This window comes from Nerophis lumbriciformis, linkage group LG06, assembly GCF_033978685.3.
Source record: "Nerophis lumbriciformis linkage group LG06, RoL_Nlum_v2.1, whole genome shotgun sequence".
NCBI classification, from domain to species: Eukaryota; Metazoa; Chordata; class Actinopteri; order Syngnathiformes; family Syngnathidae; genus Nerophis; species Nerophis lumbriciformis.
In genome coordinates, this window is record NC_084553.2 from 2,190,951 (window position 1) to 2,208,450 (window position 17,500).

Consider the following 17,500-nt stretch of genomic DNA (forward strand, 5'->3'; position numbering starts at 1 on the left):
CGACCACAGCAGCGTTATTAGCAGCGACCACAGCAGCGTTATTAGCGGCGACCACAGCAGCGTTATTAGCGGCGACCACAGCAGCGTTATTAGCAGTGACCACAGCAGCGTTATTAGCGGCGACCACAGCAGCGTTATTAGCAGCGACCACAGCAGCGTTATTAGCAGCGACCACAGCAGCGTTATTAGCGGCGACACACTTGATGTTACCCACAATGCCCCACTGAAATATGACTTAATGTAAAGTCATTGCAGTAGAAAAGAACCCACTCCTCACCTTGAAGACAAACATCTCTCCCCTCAGCATGGCCACCGTGTCAAAGTTGCCTTCACAGATGTCAGGTCCGTAGTGGTCTGGTCTGTCTGTGGTCCTTGGTCGCTCCGGCTGACGAGGAGGACTGGGAGGTGGTCTGGGCTCTGGGTGACGCGGGGTCACAGTGGGCAGGGCCTGTGTGGGCCTGCTGTCAGTTGTACCTGTGCACACATCACCACCCCCGTCAACTTCTCGCTCTACTAGTTACTCTGTACTAGTTACTCTGTACTTTGTACTGGTTACTTTGTAGTAGTTACATTGTGCTGGTTACTTTGTATTAGTTACTTTGCACTATGTACTAGTTACTTTGTACTGGTTACGTTGTACTAGTTACTTGCAACTATGTACTTTATACTACTTATTTGGCACTATGTACTTTGTGCTAAATACTTTGTACTGGTTACTTTGTAGTACATACTTTGTACCTTTGTACTAGTTACTCGGCACTATGTACTGGTTACTTTGTACTGGTTACTTGGCACTAGTTAATTGGTACTATGCACTTTGTACTAGTTAATTTGCACTATGTACTTTGTACTAGTTACCATGCACTATGCAGTAGTTACTTTGTACTAGTTACTTGGCACTATTTACATTGTACTAGTTACTTTGTACTAGTTTTATACTATGTACTATTTACGTACTACTAGTTACTTGGCACTATGTGCTTTGTACTAGTTATTTTGCACTATTTACATTATACTAGTTATTTTATACTGGTTACTTTTTACTAGTTACTTTTATACTTCAAACATTGTACTAGTTACTTTATACTAGTTATTGTGTACTAGTTACATGCCACTATGTATTTTGTGCTAGTTGTCTGTACTAGTTATATTGTACTATGCATTCTTTGCATTGTACTAGTTACAGTGTACTAGTTACATTGTACTATGTACTTTGTACTGGTTACTTTGTGCTGTTTACTTGGTACAAGTTACATTGTACTATATACATTGCACTGTTTACGTGTATTGGTACTTTGTACTAGTTATTTTGTATAAGTTACTCTGTACTAGTTACTTGGTGCTATTTACTTTGTACTGGTTACTTTGTACTATTTACACTGTGCTCCTTACTTTGTGTTGGTTAGTTTGTACTATTTACATTGTACTAGTTAGTTTGTAACGGTTAGTTTGTACTATTTACTTTTTAGCGGTTAGATTGTACCGGGTACTTTGCTATTTAGTGTGTACCGGTTAGTTTGTACTGGGTACTTTGTACTATTTAGTTTGTACTGGTTAGTTTATAACAGGGTTTTTTGTAGTATTTAGTTTGTACCTGTTAGTTTCTACTATTTAGCTCGTACTGGTTAGTTTGAACTGGTTAGATTGTATTTAAAGTTTGTACTTGTAGTTTGTACTGGTCTGTTTGGGGTAGTTAGTTTGAGGTTGTTAGTTTGAGGTAGTTAGTTTGTATTGCTAAGCATGGTGTAGTTAGTTTGTACTGGTTCGTTTAGGGTAGTTAGGTTGAGGTAGTCGTTTTGCATTGGTTAGTTTGGTGTAGTTAGTTTGTATTGGTTAGTTTGGTGTAGTTTGTTTGTAGCAGTTAGTTTGTACTAGTTCATGCAGGTTAGTTTGTACCAGTTAGTTTGGGCTAGTTAGTTAGTTAGTATGTTTAGATTCCAAAGGTTATTTTGTACTGGTTATTTTGTAGTTGTAGTTTGCAGCAGTTAGTTTGTACTAGTTAGTCCGTACAGGTTAGTTTGTACTAGTTAGCTTTGGGCTAGTTAGTTTGTATGACTTTGGGCTAGTTAGTTTGTACTGGTTAGTTAGTACTGGCTAGTTTGTACTAGTTAGTTTGTACTGTTTAGATTGCACCGGTTATTTTGTACGTGTAATTTGTAGCAGTTAGTTTGTACTAGTTAGTCTGTACAGGTTAGTTTGTACTAGTTAGTTTGTACCGGTTAGTTTGGTCTGGTTAGTTTGTACTGTTTAGTTTGTACTGGTTGGTTGGTACTAGTCTGTTTGTAACAGTTAGTTAGTACTGGTTAGTTAGGAGTAGAAGTACTCACCATAGATCTGCTGAATGCCTCTGCGGTCGTCGTCAGGTAACTGGAAGTCCTGAGTCTCCATCCACTGGTAGAAGGGCGCCATGATGGCCAGAGGGTTGTGGGAATGTTCCAGACCTAAGGCGTGGCCCAGCTCATGGATGGCAACCAGGAAGAGGTCGTTGCCTGGTGGGAGATTGCAAACATTTAGTGTACGGCTTTGTATTTCCACTAACTAGCTACATCAACATACCAGATATATGACATGTATTATGTTATTGTATGTGATATATGACATGTATTATGTTATTGAATGTGATATATGACATGTATTATGTTATTGTATGTGATATATGACATGTATTATGTTATTGTATGTGATATATGACATGTATTATGTTATTGAATGTGATATATGACATGTATTATGTTATTGTATGTGTCAGGGCCGGCCCGTGGCATAGGCCGTATAGGCAAATGCTAAGGGCGCCGTCCATCAGGGGGCGCCACGCCAGTGCCACAAATGTTGGAGAAAAAAAATAAAAAAGTTGGTACTATTATTTCTAAATACAAAAAATAATCCCACGTTAATTAAAATGCAAAGTAAAGCCTATATAATAGAAATATTATTTGTTACAATATTACGCGCCCCCTCCCTTCCCGTATCATGACTCTTTTTGGACGTCACCACATCAAAAAATCAACACAAGATGTCAAAACGGCCAAAAGTGTCAGGTGCCCAGGGAAGAAAAAAGAGAAAAGAAGAGGAGGAGAAACGAGAAAAGACAGAGGTAGCAGGTAGGTAACGTTAGCCTACATGAAGTTATTTGTCTGTTACAGAATGTGATAGTAACCTGGCTTTTTAGCATTAAGCTAATGTTACATGACTCGGCAATTGCTAATCAATAAATAGCTAGTTCTGTTTTAACGTCGGGTTAATATTGTGGAGGGGGCTAAATTGTTATGGAAAATAATAATGTAACATTAGGTAATTACAGTACTCCCACCTTACATTCCTCAGGGACATTTGTATTAGATCTTTTAAGCAGGTGTTTTTTGTTTACATTATTGCCTTCTGGTTAGCTAATGTTTGCCCTGCAGGTAATAGTCACTTTTCCACCCATTAGGTATAGTTGTAAGCCTAGTTGTTAAAGTGCACATCATTAATGTTAATTAAGCAATATGTATGTAAAAAATATTGTATTTCATATATTCATTTTTTATTTTTTGCATTCATTTATTTATTCTTTTTTTTTTTTTATCTTGTTAACTATTCTGATTGTTAATTTGCTTTCTTTAAGTAAAAAAAAGGTCAAAGACAAAGCTATTCGGTTTCTTGTGAGTATATACACTTCACCGCCGATGTGGGGGGGGGGCGCCACCTAAAATCTTGCCTAGGGCGCCAGATTGGTTAGGGCCGGGCCTGGTATGTGATATATGACATGTATTATGTTATTGTATGTGATATATGACATGTTTTATGTTATTATATGTGATATATGACATGTTTTATGTTATTGCAGAGTTAGAGTGTAAATGTTAGAAAGTACACAATTGGAGACAAAAGCTCATTAGCATTGAAGCTAACACACAGTATACTAGTAGTAGTACTAGTAATAGTAATAGTAGTACTAAAGGCTGAGGATGGATGTATTTTTGAAGACATACTGAATATGATGTAAAGATAATGTGTTGTTGTTGTAAGAAGTAGTGATGGTGATGAAGAAGACGTGTTTGAGACAATCTGGAAGAAATCTCCAGTTGATGATTGTGATCACGTGCAGCAGGAAGTCTTTCTTCTGACCTCCGTGAGGTCACCTAAGACATCATCGCACGCCATCCTTGTCCTGGCGTGTGTGCTGCTGGCATTCAGGCGGCACCACTTCACCCAACAGGGCGGGGGGGTCACATGCTTCAAGTGACCTCTGACTTCGCCGGCGACAGCTTTAAAGTCTCACGCATGACATCACTTTTCTGCTTTTTCTTTGGCTTCTTTCTCTTCTCGCAGCAAAACCTTATCAGCGCTTGTGTGACTCCTGCCTTCCCAAAGATCAGAGAGCTGAACACAGACACGACAAACTAATGCGTTCCAGACAAGAGAGAAACCATATGTATGTCAAAGACTGATTACTGGGTTCATATTTATAACTCAACATAAAACTGTTTTTATTATATATATATAATGAGAGCAGCATGGATATGAAATGATGCACATGTTTACACTCCTACAACAATAATGATGAAATGATACACTCCTACAACAATAATGATGCCAATCAGGGACCACACGATACGGTACCAATGCCTGGGAATTGATACCGGTTCTCAACAGTACCAATAATCTGTACTTTTCTTTGTGCTAGGGTTGTAAGGTATACCGCTACTAGTATAGTATACCGCTGCTAGTATAGTATTGCAGTACTAGCATAGTATTGCGGTACTAGTATAGTATTGCGGTACTAGTATAGTATCGCGGTACTAGTATAGTGTCACGGTACTAGTATAGTATACCGCTACTAGTATAGTATTGCAGTACTAGCATAGTATTGCGGTACTAGTATAGTATACCGCTACTAGTATAGTATTGCAGTACTAGCATAGTATTGAGGTACTAGTATAGTATTGCGGTACTAGTATAGTATCGCGGTACTAGTATAGTGTCACGGTACTAGTATAGTATACCGCTACTAGTATAGTATCGCGGTACTAGTATAGTATACCGCTACCAGTATAGTATCGCGGTACTTGTATAGTATCGCGGTACTAGTATAGTATATCGCTACTAGTATAGTATTGCAGTACTAGGATAGTATCACGGTACTAGTATAGTATACCGCTACTAGTATAGTATCACGGTACTAGTATAGTATCACGGTACTAGTATAGTATATCGCTACTAGTATAGTATTGCAGTACTAGTATAGTATACCTCTATTAGTATCGTATTGCGGTACTAGTATAGTGTCACGGTACTAGTATAGTATACCGCTACTAGTATAGTATCACGGTACTAGTATAGTATCGCGGTACTAGTATAGTATATCGCTACTAGTATAGTATTGCAGTACTAGTATAGTATCACGGTACTAGTATAGTATATCGCTACTAGTATAGTATTGCAGTACTAGTATAGTATCGCGGTACTAGTATAGTATATCGCTACTAGTATAGTATTGCAGTACTAGTATAGTATCGCGGTACTAGTATAGTATACCGCTACTAGTATAGTATCACGGTACTAGTATAGTATTGCGGTACTAGTATAGTATTGCAGTACTAGTATAGTATCGCGGTACTAGTATAGTATACCGTTACTAGTATAGTATCACGGTACTAGTATAGTATATCGCTACCAGTATAGTATTGCAGTACTAGTATAGTATTGCGGTACTAGTATAGTATACCGCTACTAGTATAGTATCACGGTACTAGTATAGTATTGCGGTACTAGTATAGTATATCGCTACTAGTATAGTATTGCAGTACTAGTATAGTATATCGCTACTAGTATAGTATTGCAGTACTAGTATAGTATCCCGGTACTAGTATAGTATACCGCTACTAGTATAGTATCGCGGTACTAGTATAGTATCGCGGTACTAGTATAGTATACTGCTACTAGTATAGTATCGCGGTACTAGTATAGTATCGCGGTACTAGTATAGTATACCGCTACTAGTATAGTATACCGCTACTAGTATAGTATTGCGGTACTAATGAATCTGTTTGATAAGTAGCGGGCATGACGTCACGTGGTGACATTGCTGGTTTTTGGAGCAGAGGAGCATGTTGGGCAGCGCACACACACAGAGTACTTACAAGCAGACACAGTGTGTAGACAGAAAAAGGAGAATGGACACATTTTGGTGTAAAAAGTCAAGATAAAGGTGAAGTTATAACACTGAAACACCCTCAGGAAGAGCTGCTTTAAGACATGGCTAGCTAGCTAGCGGCTAACGTCCATCCTAACATGTGACCCAGACACAGAGTAGGTGTTTTGTACGAGACGGGGATGTGAGAGTGGACATTTTGATGGATTGATTGCATTTCTCCCTTGTCCGCCATTACATAAAAAGCTGTAAATAAGTGGTCATCTTGCGCTATTGTGTCTCGACTACCGTGACGGGCAGTTTCATTGACGAATAAACTACCGTATTTTCCGCACTATAAGGCGCACCTAAAAACCACAAATGTTCTCAAAAGCTGACAGTGCGCCTTATAACCCGGTGCGCTTTATTACGATTCATTTTCATAAAGTTTCGATCTCGCAACTTCGGTAAACAGCCGCCATCTTTTTTCCCGGTAGAACAGGAAGCGCTTCTTCTTCTACGCAAGCAACCGCCAAGGAAAGCATCCGCCCCCATAGAACAGGAAGCGCTTCTTCTTCTACCCGCCCCCGGAAGAAGAAGAAAAAACGCGCGGATATCACCGTACGTTTCATTTCCTGTTTACATCTGTAAAGACCACAAAATGGCTCCTACTAAGCGATCCGGTTCATAAAAAGACGCAATCTCTCCATCCGCACACGGATTACTACCGTATTTCACAGCAACTGAACCGCACTGTGGAACGGGAGCACGTACGGTGAATATTCGCTCCACAGGGAATGAGAAGTCATCCTTCACTGTGGTTCTAGCTTGCCATGCTAACTTCCACCCATCCAAAAGAGACCTTTCCAGCCGGCGTCATCATAAAAGCTAACTCGAAGGGATGGATGGATGAAGAAAAGATGAGCGAGTGGTTAAGGGAAGTTTACGCGAAGAGGCCGGGTGGCTTTTTTCACACAGCTCCGAAGGCGAACACACCTTCACTAAGACGGGCAGACAGCCTCGGACGACATACGCCAACATTTGCCAGTGGATCGTAAATGCCTGGGCAGATATTTCGGTCACAACTGTGGTCCGAGCTTTCCGGAAGGCAGGATTCACAGAACAACAGCGACACTGACTCCCGATGACTTCGACGAGACGGAACCGGCCATTTTGGATACCACGCTTGCGCAACTTTTCAATTCGGACACCGAAGACGAAGAATTCGAAGGATTTACGAATGAAGAATAACTTCAGAAGGTGAGCGCTATGTTTATTTTGTGTGTTGTGACATTAACGTTCGAGCAACATTATGTTACTATTGCTCTACACCATTTTGAATTTTACTATGTTTGTGATTGCACATTTGCGTACATTTTGGGACAGAGTTGTTAGAACGCTGGTTTTCAATATATTATTAAAGTTTGACTGAACTATCTGACTGTTTTTTTGACATTCACTTTAGCGCAGCATTTTTTTGACATTCACTTTAGCGCAGCCTAGGCGCGGCTTATAGTCCGGGGCGGCTTATTGGTGGACAAAATTATGAAATATGTAATTCATAGAAGGTGCGGCTAATAATCCGGTGCGCCTTATAGTGCGGAAAATACGGTAATAGTTGGGTGTAGCTCACCCTGGGTCATTGGTCGTCGCCTAAATGAGTAACGGGTTTGAGGCCCTTCGTACTGTACGATAAATTCTGAGTAACGGGTTTGAAGCCCTTCGTACGGTACGATAAATTCTGAGTAACGGGTTTGAGGCCCTTCGTAAGATAAATTCTGAGACAAAAGACACAATGGCTACGGAGTGTGACAGACAGGAATGTGATGGCGGAGGCAGATATTTACATATATCCGAATTTAAGTTGTACTTCTTCCATTTCTTTGTCATATTTGAAAACAGCTGGTGTTTTCCACTTCTTCTCTTGATGCTCTGTCAGCAAGCAAACTCTGTGTGTTAACCATGAGTTCTTTGGAATGTATTATGGCTAGGGAGACGTTGTGCTTGTGTTATGGCTAGGGAGGGGGAAGGAAAGAGAGGTTTTTGGCGTTGGGAAGACAGACCATTTTGGGAGGCGCGATAGAAGGTTCTAGGGTTAGACTGGTCTCAATCAAAATGTATATTGGCAAAGCTTTGAGAATATACAACAAAATACCTATTCTGTCTCTGGTGGTTTTTCAACTCAGCTTTAAGTGTCGGAAAGAACTTGGGAGCGAATTGTGACTTGAATTCCCTGGGAGGAACAACTGGTCCAAAACGCAACACCTTCTTGAGACCTGATAAAAATGCCTCCGTCTTTAGGACCAGCCTTTCTAGATATATAAAGAAGTGTATTTACAACATTAATAATATATACATACTATGCAAATATAAACAGGCTTGTTGTGAAAAATGAGTTGGAATTTCACAAGAAAAACTTAGAATGTTGTCAGTATTATAATAAAAGTCGTCATTTTACTCAACGCAAGTCAACATTTGACAAGAAAAACTGAACATTTGTGCAATATTATGATAAAAGTGGGAATTTTACTCAATAACAGTCGCAATTTTACAAGAAAAGCTTAACATTTTGGCAATTTTATGAAAAGACTCGTCATTTTACTCGACAAGTCACAATTTTATAAGAAAACTTAAAAGTGTTGGCGATATTATAATAATAATCGGAATTTTACTTGGCAAAATTTATGACAAAAGTCATCATTTGTCAATGTCACTATTTTACAAGAACAAGAAACAAAATTGGCAATATTGTGACAAAAGTCTGAATTGTTTTATGACAAATGTCACCATTTTGCATCAAAAAGTAATAATATACCATAAAAAAAGTAAACATTTTACAAGATAATATTGCAATATTACAGAAACAGAAAGAAAACGAGAATTTTTCCCAATTTTATAACAAAAAAGTTGACACATTAGTTTTGTTTATTTATTGTTTGTAATTAGGGCCCGCATGGCCCATTGCATAAGGACTCCCACAGGGAGTCCTTATGCAATGGGACATAAGGACCTATTGAATTTCTAAGGTTTTATTAGGGCCCGCATGGCCCATTGTATAAGGACTCCCTTTGGGAGTCCTTATGCAATGGGACATAAGGACCTATTGTATTTGTAAGGTTTTATTATTCTTTATTCTTCCGCCGCCACATTCAACTGTAATTTGACCCACTTAACATGCTTCAAAACTCACCATATTTGACCCACACATCAGGACGTGCGAAAATTACCTTTTTTTTTTTTTTTTAAAAAACGAACCCCAAATCTCAAAATTGTGCTTTAGCGCCCCCTAGGAAAAAAAAAAAACTAGACTGCCTATATCTCCCACTAGGAAGATCGGAGAGACATGAAAGAAATAAAAACCTGTATGTAGGTCTGACTTAGACCTAGTTTTCATAATTGTATATCATCGGGCAGAAATCAACAGGAAGTTGGCAATTCCCCCTTCAAGACAAAAAAGTACTAAAAACAGTCACTTTTGCCTCTTTGAGCTGTAATTTGACCCCCTTAACACGCTTCAAAACTCACCGAACTGAACACACACATCAGGACTGGCAAAAATTGCGATCTAATAAAAAAACCTAACACCAAATTTAAAAATTGCGCTCTACAGCAATTTTTGAATAAAACGGAGAAAAAAACTGCTCCTCGGAAGAAAAAAATGACAAAACTGCCTGTAACTCCCACTGGGAAGGTCGGAGAGACATGAAACAAAAACCTCTCCGTAGGTCTCACTTAGACCTACATTTCATAAATTGACAACCCCCAGCAAGTTTGCTATTCCCCCTTCCAAACAAATTTTTTGTAAAAACCGGTCACCTTCCTTCAAAAACGATCTCCTCTGAGCGCGTTTGTCGTTTCGCCTTCAAACTAACACAGGAGAGAGATTGAACCCTTGTGATTACAATGACAGAAGCGCTTTTTTTCTAACTGCTCCGGTTTTGATTTTATGACCCTTCAAAGACCCGCTGCGCAGATGCTGCTGCGCTGCTGTTTTTTTAAGATGGCTGCTTAAAAGCAGGAAGCACCAGCGTGCCCACACAATGCAGACAAGGTAGGTACACTACACAAAAGTCTTGGGACAATTCGGACTAAAAGTAGACAAAAGTATTGGGACACTTAGGACTAGCACTGGACAAAAGTATTGGGACATTTAGGACTAGGACCTGCCAAATACGCGGGCCCGACCAATGCTGCTTGCAGCTTTAATTGTTTTTTAATCTTCATTATTTACTTCAAGTTATCACAGTATGTCTCTATATACATATTTATTTTATTCATTTTGGCCCAAAGGGGGCGCATTTCAATTTCTTACACACACACTTGTTATTTCATACGTTGACCAGAGGGGGAGCACTTTTAAAAGCGACACACAGTCCATTTGAAAAAATCCTTCCTTTTTGGGACCACCCTCATTTTGATAGATTTCACCAGCAGGGGTGCAAATGATCCATCCATCCATTTTCTACCGCTTGTCCCTTACAGGGTGGCGGGGGGTGCTCTATCAGATGCAATGCTTTTCCGTATAGGGACCGTTATTTCGCTACTAAATTGTTCACCGGTCCTCATATGGAAGGTACCTTTCCTTGTTGGTGTCTCAAGAAGAATAGAAATACAGGAACACACACACACACACACACACACACACACACACACACACACACACATGCAGGGAGTCACATGAATGCATGAAGAAGACGTGCAGGCCAGGCCAGCCAAGAGGTAATGAAGAGTGCAGATAAAGAGGCCTTTGTCAGGTAACCATGGCGACCGGGGTGCCGGTAGAGAAGAAGCCGGACTCGTGAATGTCCCGGCAAAGTTCCCGTGGACCGACCCGTCTGAAGCTTTGTGTCTTTGTGGGGCGCCGCCAGCGGAACCCGACGACCGCACGCCGCCGCCAAGAATGGCCGACTCACACGCTCGTCTCCGTCTATTCTGCTGCCACGGTGTTCTGGTGAAGGTGCGTCACGCCAAATGTAGCCACTTATAGTCCAGTACTAGTCTTTCTTAGGTCACCAGCCTGGTTTGTATTAACTAGCTGTCATGGACCCACTTTATTGAGGAATTTGTGAAAGTGAAACCATCCAAAAAGAATGCAAGTTAATAACACCGACACAGACACTCGTAATCGTGTTAGCATGTTAGCTAGTGCTAAATGCTAATTACATTACAATAGCAGGTACAAATATGCATGAAAACACTCCTACAGACGTAACACATGGGACGCTTTAGTAAGTAAGAATAGTTTTAGTTATATTGTAAAACTTACATGGGACGCTTTAGTAAGTAAGAATGGTTTTAGTTATATTGTAAAACTTACATGGGACACTTTAGTAAGTAAGAATAGTTGTAGTTATATTGTAAAACTTACATGGGATGCTTTAGTAAGTAAGAATGGTTTTAGTTATATTGTAAAACTTACATGGGACGCTTTAGTAAGTAATAATAGTTGTAGTTATATTGTAAAACTTACATGGGACGCTTTAGTAAGTAAGAATGGTTTTAGTTATATTGTAAAACTTACATGGGACACTTTAGTAAGTAAGAATAGTTGTAGTTATATTGTAAAACTTACATGGGACGCTTTAGTAAGTAAGAATGGTTTTAGTTATATTGTAAAACTTACATGGGACGCTTTAGTAAGTAATAATAGTTGTAGTTATATTGTAAAACTTACATGGGACACTTTAGTAAGTAAGAATAGTTTTAGTTATATTGTAAAACTTACATGGGACGCTTTAGTAAGTAAGAATAGTTTTAGTTATATTGTAAAACTTACATCGGACGCTTTAGTAAGAAAGATTAATTTTAGTTATATTATAAAACTTACATGGGACGCTTTAGTAAGTAAGAATAGTTTTAGTTATATTGTAAAACTTACATGGGACACTTTAGTAAGTAAGAATAGTTGTAGTTATATTGTAAAACTTACATGGGACACTTTAGTAAGTAAGAATAGTTTTTTAGTTATATTGTAAAACTTACATGGGACGCTTTAGTAAGTAAGAATGGTTTTAGTTATATTGTAAAACTTACATGGGACGCTTTAGTAAGTAAGAATGGTTTTAGTTATATTGTAAAACTTACATGGGACACTTTAGTAAGTAAGAATAGTTTTTTAGTTATATTGTAAAACTTACATGGGACGCTTTAGTAAGTAAGAATGGTTTTAGTTATATTGTAAAACTTACATGGGACGCTTTAGTAAGTAAGAATGGTTTTAGTTATATTGTAAAACTTACATGGGACGCTTTAGTAAGTAAGATTAGTTTTAGTTATATTGTAAAACTTACATGGGACACTTTAGTAAGTAAGAATAGTTTTTTAGTTATATTGTAAAACTTACATGGGACACTTTAGTAAGTAAGAATAGTTGTAGTTATATTGTAAAACTTACATGGGACGCTTTAGTAAGTAAGAATAGTTGTAGTTATATTGTAAAACTTACATGGGACGCTTTAGTAAGTAAGAATGGTTTTAGTTATATTGTAAAACTTACATGGGATGCTTTAGTAAGTAAGAATAGTTTAAGTTATATTGTAAAACTTACATGGGACACTTTAGTAAGTAAGAATAGTTGTAGTTATATTGTAAAACTTACATGGGACACTTTAGTAAGTAAGAATAGTTTTTTAGTTATATTGTAAAACTTACATGGGACGCTTTAGTAAGTAAGAATAGTTTTAGTTATATTGTAAAACTTACATGGGACGCTTTAGTAAGTAAGAATAGTTTTAGTTATATTGTAAAACTTACATGGGACGCTTTAGTAAGTAAGATTAGTTTTAGTTATATTATAAAACTTACATGGGACGCTTTAGTAAGTAAGAATAGTTGTAGTTATATTGTAAAACTTACATGGGACACTTTAGTAAGTAAGAATAGTTGTAGTTATATTGTAAAACTTACATGGGACGCTTTAGTAAGTAAGAATAGTTTTTTAGTTATATTGTAAAACTTACATGGGACACTTTATCAAGTAAGAATAGTTGTAGTTATATTGTAAAACTTACATGGGACGCTTTAGTAAGTAAGATTAGTTTTAGTTATATTATAAAACTTACATGGGACGCTTTAGTAAGTAAGAATAGTTTTAGTTATATTGTAAAACTTACATGGGACACTTTAGTAAGTAAGAATAGTTGTAGTTATATTGTAAAACTTACATGGGACACTTTAGTAAGTAAGAATAGTTTTAGTTATATTGTAAAACTTACATGGGACACTTTAGTAAGTAAGAATGGTTTTAGTTATATTGTAAAACTTACATGGGACGCTTTAGTAAGTAAGAATGGTTTTAATTATATTGTAAAACTTACATGGGTTGCTTTAGTAAGTAAGAATAGTTGTAGTTATATTGTAAAACTTACATGGGACACTTTAGTAAGTAAGAATAGTTGTAGTTATATTGTAAAACTTACATGGGACGCTTTAGTAAGTATGAATAGTTTTAGTTATATTGTAAAACGTACATGGGACGCTTTAGTAAGTAAGATTAGTTTTAGTTATATTGTAAAACTTACATGGGATGCTTTAGTAAGTAAGAATAGTTTAAGTTATATTGTAAAACTTACATGGGACACTTTAGTAAGTAAGAATAGTTGTAGTTATATTGTAAAACTTACATGGGACACTTTAGTAAGTAAGAATAGTTTTTTAGTTATATTGTAAAACTTACATGGGACGCTTTAGTAAGTAAGAATAGTTTTAGTTATATTGTAAAACTTACATGGGACGCTTTAGTAAGTAAGAATAGTTTTAGTTATATTGTAAAACTTACATGGGACGCTTTAGTAAGTAAGATTAGTTTTAGTTATATTATAAAACTTACATGGGACGCTTTAGTAAGTAAGAATAGTTGTAGTTATATTGTAAAACTTACATGGGACACTTTAGTAAGTAAGAATAGTTGTAGTTATATTGTAAAACTTACATGGGACACTTTAGTAAGTAAGAATAGTTTTTTAGTTATATTGTAAAACTTACATGGGACACTTTATCAAGTAAGAATAGTTGTAGTTATATTGTAAAACTTACATGGGACGCTTTAGTAAGTAAGATTAGTTTTAGTTATATTATAAAACTTACATGGGACGCTTTAGTAAGTAAGAATAGTTTTAGTTATATTGTAAAACTTACATGGGACACTTTAGTAAGTAAGAATAGTTGTAGTTATATTGTAAAACTTACATGGGACACTTTAGTAAGTAAGAATAGTTTTAGTTATATTGTAAAACTTACATGGGACACTTTAGTAAGTAAGAATGGTTTTAGTTATATTGTAAAACTTACATGGGATGCTTTAGTAAGTAAGAATGGTTTTAATTATATTGTAAAACTTACATGGGTTGCTTTAGTAAGTAAGAATAGTTGTTGTTATATTGTAAAACTTACATGGGACACTTTAGTAAGTAAGAATAGTTGTAGTTATATTGTAAAACTTACATGGGACGCTTTAGTAAGTATGAATAGTTTTAGTTATATTGTAAAACGTACATGGGACGCTTTAGTAAGTAAGATTAGTTTTAGTTATATTATAAAACTTACATGGGACGCTTTAGTAAGTAAGAATAGTTTTAGTTATATTGTAAAACTTACATGGGACGCTTTAGTAAGTAAGAATAGTTTTAGTTATATTGTAAAACTTACATGGGACGCTTTAGTAAGTAAGATTAGTTTTAGTTATATTGTAAAACTTACATGGGACGCTTTAGTAAGTAAGAATAGTTTTAGTTATATTGTAAAACTTACATGGGACGCTTTAGTAAGTAAGATTAGTTTTAGTTATATTGTAAAACTTACATGGGACGCTTTAGTAAGTAAGAATAGTTGTAGTTATATTGTAAAACTTACATGAGACACTTTAGTAAGTAAGAATAGTTGTAGTTATATTGTAAAACTTACATGGGACGCTTTAGTAAGTAAGAATAGTTGTAGTTATATTGTAAAACTTACATGGGATACTTTAGTAAGTAAGAATAGTTGTAGTTATATTGTAAAACTTACAAACGTTGCTTGGAGTGACGAATGAGGAGTCCATACCAGTAGAAACGCTATAAACGGCTAGAAGAGTGAAAATGGCACTTCTACTAAATGGAAGGACACTGCAGCACCATCGCAGAAACAAACAGTGTTTCGCCCAGAATATTTGTTAGCTAAGGTGGTGTCTCTCCAGGGAGAAGGGGGCGTACGGTGTAATTGTAGTTTGGCCAGCCGCCACCATCACGTCTACATCTCATCGCTGCCTGGGGGGTAATAGACTACACACTGTGGTGAAGTAGGCCGGCTTCGTCGCGTGAAGAAGCATACAATGGCAATATACGATATATATCTCCATTTTTTTCGGTAAAGTAAAAACAAAACAGTCCTAGTTACCTCTAGTTACCTGAGATACTAAGCATGTCATTATTTTGACTTACTATGGCAAAATAATGACTAAGTCAAATTAATGACTTACTGTAAATAAGCGTTTGTAAAAAAGAGTTAAAAGTGGGGCCACTTGCTGACATCATGCTTAATTTATTACAGCATTTGGGAAGCCTGCAGTTGATTTCTATTATGTAAATGTTATATTTTTATCAACATGTGATAGCAGGGACCCTGCCATTCAAAACTAGGCTGCTACATTACTGATGATTAATGTAACTATAGCTGAAAAAAATGGTACAATAGCAAAAGGAGAGACTATTCATCCCTGAACACCATGGAGTTCATGTCGGCTTAATGATGCACTTACGTTATTATATCAACTATCAGAGACAGAAACTCTTCATTTAACATAATGTCCTTTTTTGCTGCTTCAACACAGAAACAGGTATAGTGAAATAACTTAGTTGTTAACTGTAGGTCAATAATGCTTGTCTTTCTCTCAGACAGACAGGGCTTTGCTGTCCGGGAAAAAAAAAAAAAAAAAAAAAAAAGTACAATTTAAAAAAAAAATTTTAAGACTTTAGTTTAGGCGGTGGCTCTTTGTTGTTAAGGCGGCCGCCTTAACAACAAAGCGTTGCGGGAAACCCTGAAGACCGCAGCGTTTAAATGTCTCTGCATTTACATTGTGGCCGCCAGCCAAGAAAAATCCATAAATTAGCCACACCCTTTTATGAGGGTTGAAAGTGTAGCGTCTCATAATTATGACAGACTTGATGAGAGACAACAAAGACTACTTTGGGACTAAATGATGATCCAGAAGCGTCTATTTTTGAGCCTGAATATAAGGAGGATGACGTAAGAGTTTTAGAAGCTGTGTGTTAAACAGACGCAGCTTTAGTCAAACAGTAAGCAAGATATACAAACATAATAAAACAATCACTTACTGTACAATGTCTGCTCTTACTGGGATAAAGACTGGTGGGATGTTCATATTAACAATTCCTCATGGAAAAAAAAGTGCCGCAATCGAGCGTTTTTTTCGTGTCTTTTCTCGCCATCTCCGGGTCTAAGTTGGATGTCAAAGTTGACCGACTTGTCAGATTATGTCCACAACCTTCAATTATCCAGGTGAGAGACACGATATATCATCTAGAATGAACTTCCGCCACCTCGGAGGCCATGCAGCAGATCCATGTCAGTATAGCAACATTAGCCAGTTAGCTCGCTAAAAGTAGTTCCTCTGCGTTAGAGCTTATAAAAACAATATGGCTAATAGTCAGGTCACTACATGTAAAAGGAGTATGCGGTGGTCGCAGGGTTAATACGTGCATCATTTTCCCAAGATGCAGACGGAACTCCGGAGGCACAGTGCAGGTAAGACAATGATTTATTTTCATAAATCAGGCAAGAAAACAAGAATACCGGAAAAGCGTGTCTGCTGGACGGTGATATCAACCACTGTAGTATCGACTATATACTGATACCATATTCAGTATCGTTACTGTCCATATTTGCATTGATCCACCCGCACTCGAGAGCTCTAGCTTAGCAGTTAGCATGACGTCCTGTATCCTCCTATTAGGTGTAACGTAGCATGTTTAGCTAGTCAATGTCCTCCAGTCCTCCAGTGATAATAATACATGTCAAAAACATTCATCATTTGCCGCCATGGAGGCAGGCATTAGTCCCAAAGGACGGACGCTGTGTTGGTTTGCTCGTAGGAGCGCTTGTTTCGCCCGCCCTGACACACCCTGAACGTGTTGAATGGGGAGGATTTGGAAGGTGATACCACAGAATCCGTGATACGGCCCCGTGGATTAGTGCGGGAGACGACATGTGGCACAGGAAGCAGCTGCTGCCGTCCGTTCGCACACGTGCAGTGGAACACCAACAATGGCAGCGCTCACGTCGACAGGAAGAAGAATGTAATGTGTGTTGCTAGGCTACGTGTCAAACCTCACATCCAACATGTCAAACAGCTGACATTTGTGCACCTTGTTTACATCCAACATGTCAAACCTC

The 17,500-nt window shown here is 37.6% G+C and overlaps 1 protein-coding gene across 1 annotated transcript in view; it reads right to left on the bottom strand.

The window, feature by feature from the left end:
- The window catches only part of mmp15b (matrix metallopeptidase 15b), a 56,854-nt gene that overhangs the window by 11,783 nt on the left and 27,571 nt on the right, over positions 1–17,500 (bottom strand). The window contains exons 5-6 of the mRNA XM_061963580.2: positions 2,328–2,489; positions 278–474 (exon numbers count right to left, since the gene is read on the bottom strand). Of these exons, the coding sequence (XP_061819564.1) occupies positions 278–474; positions 2,328–2,489 (359 nt within the window). The remainder of the gene's footprint in view (positions 1–277; positions 475–2,327; positions 2,490–17,500) is intronic.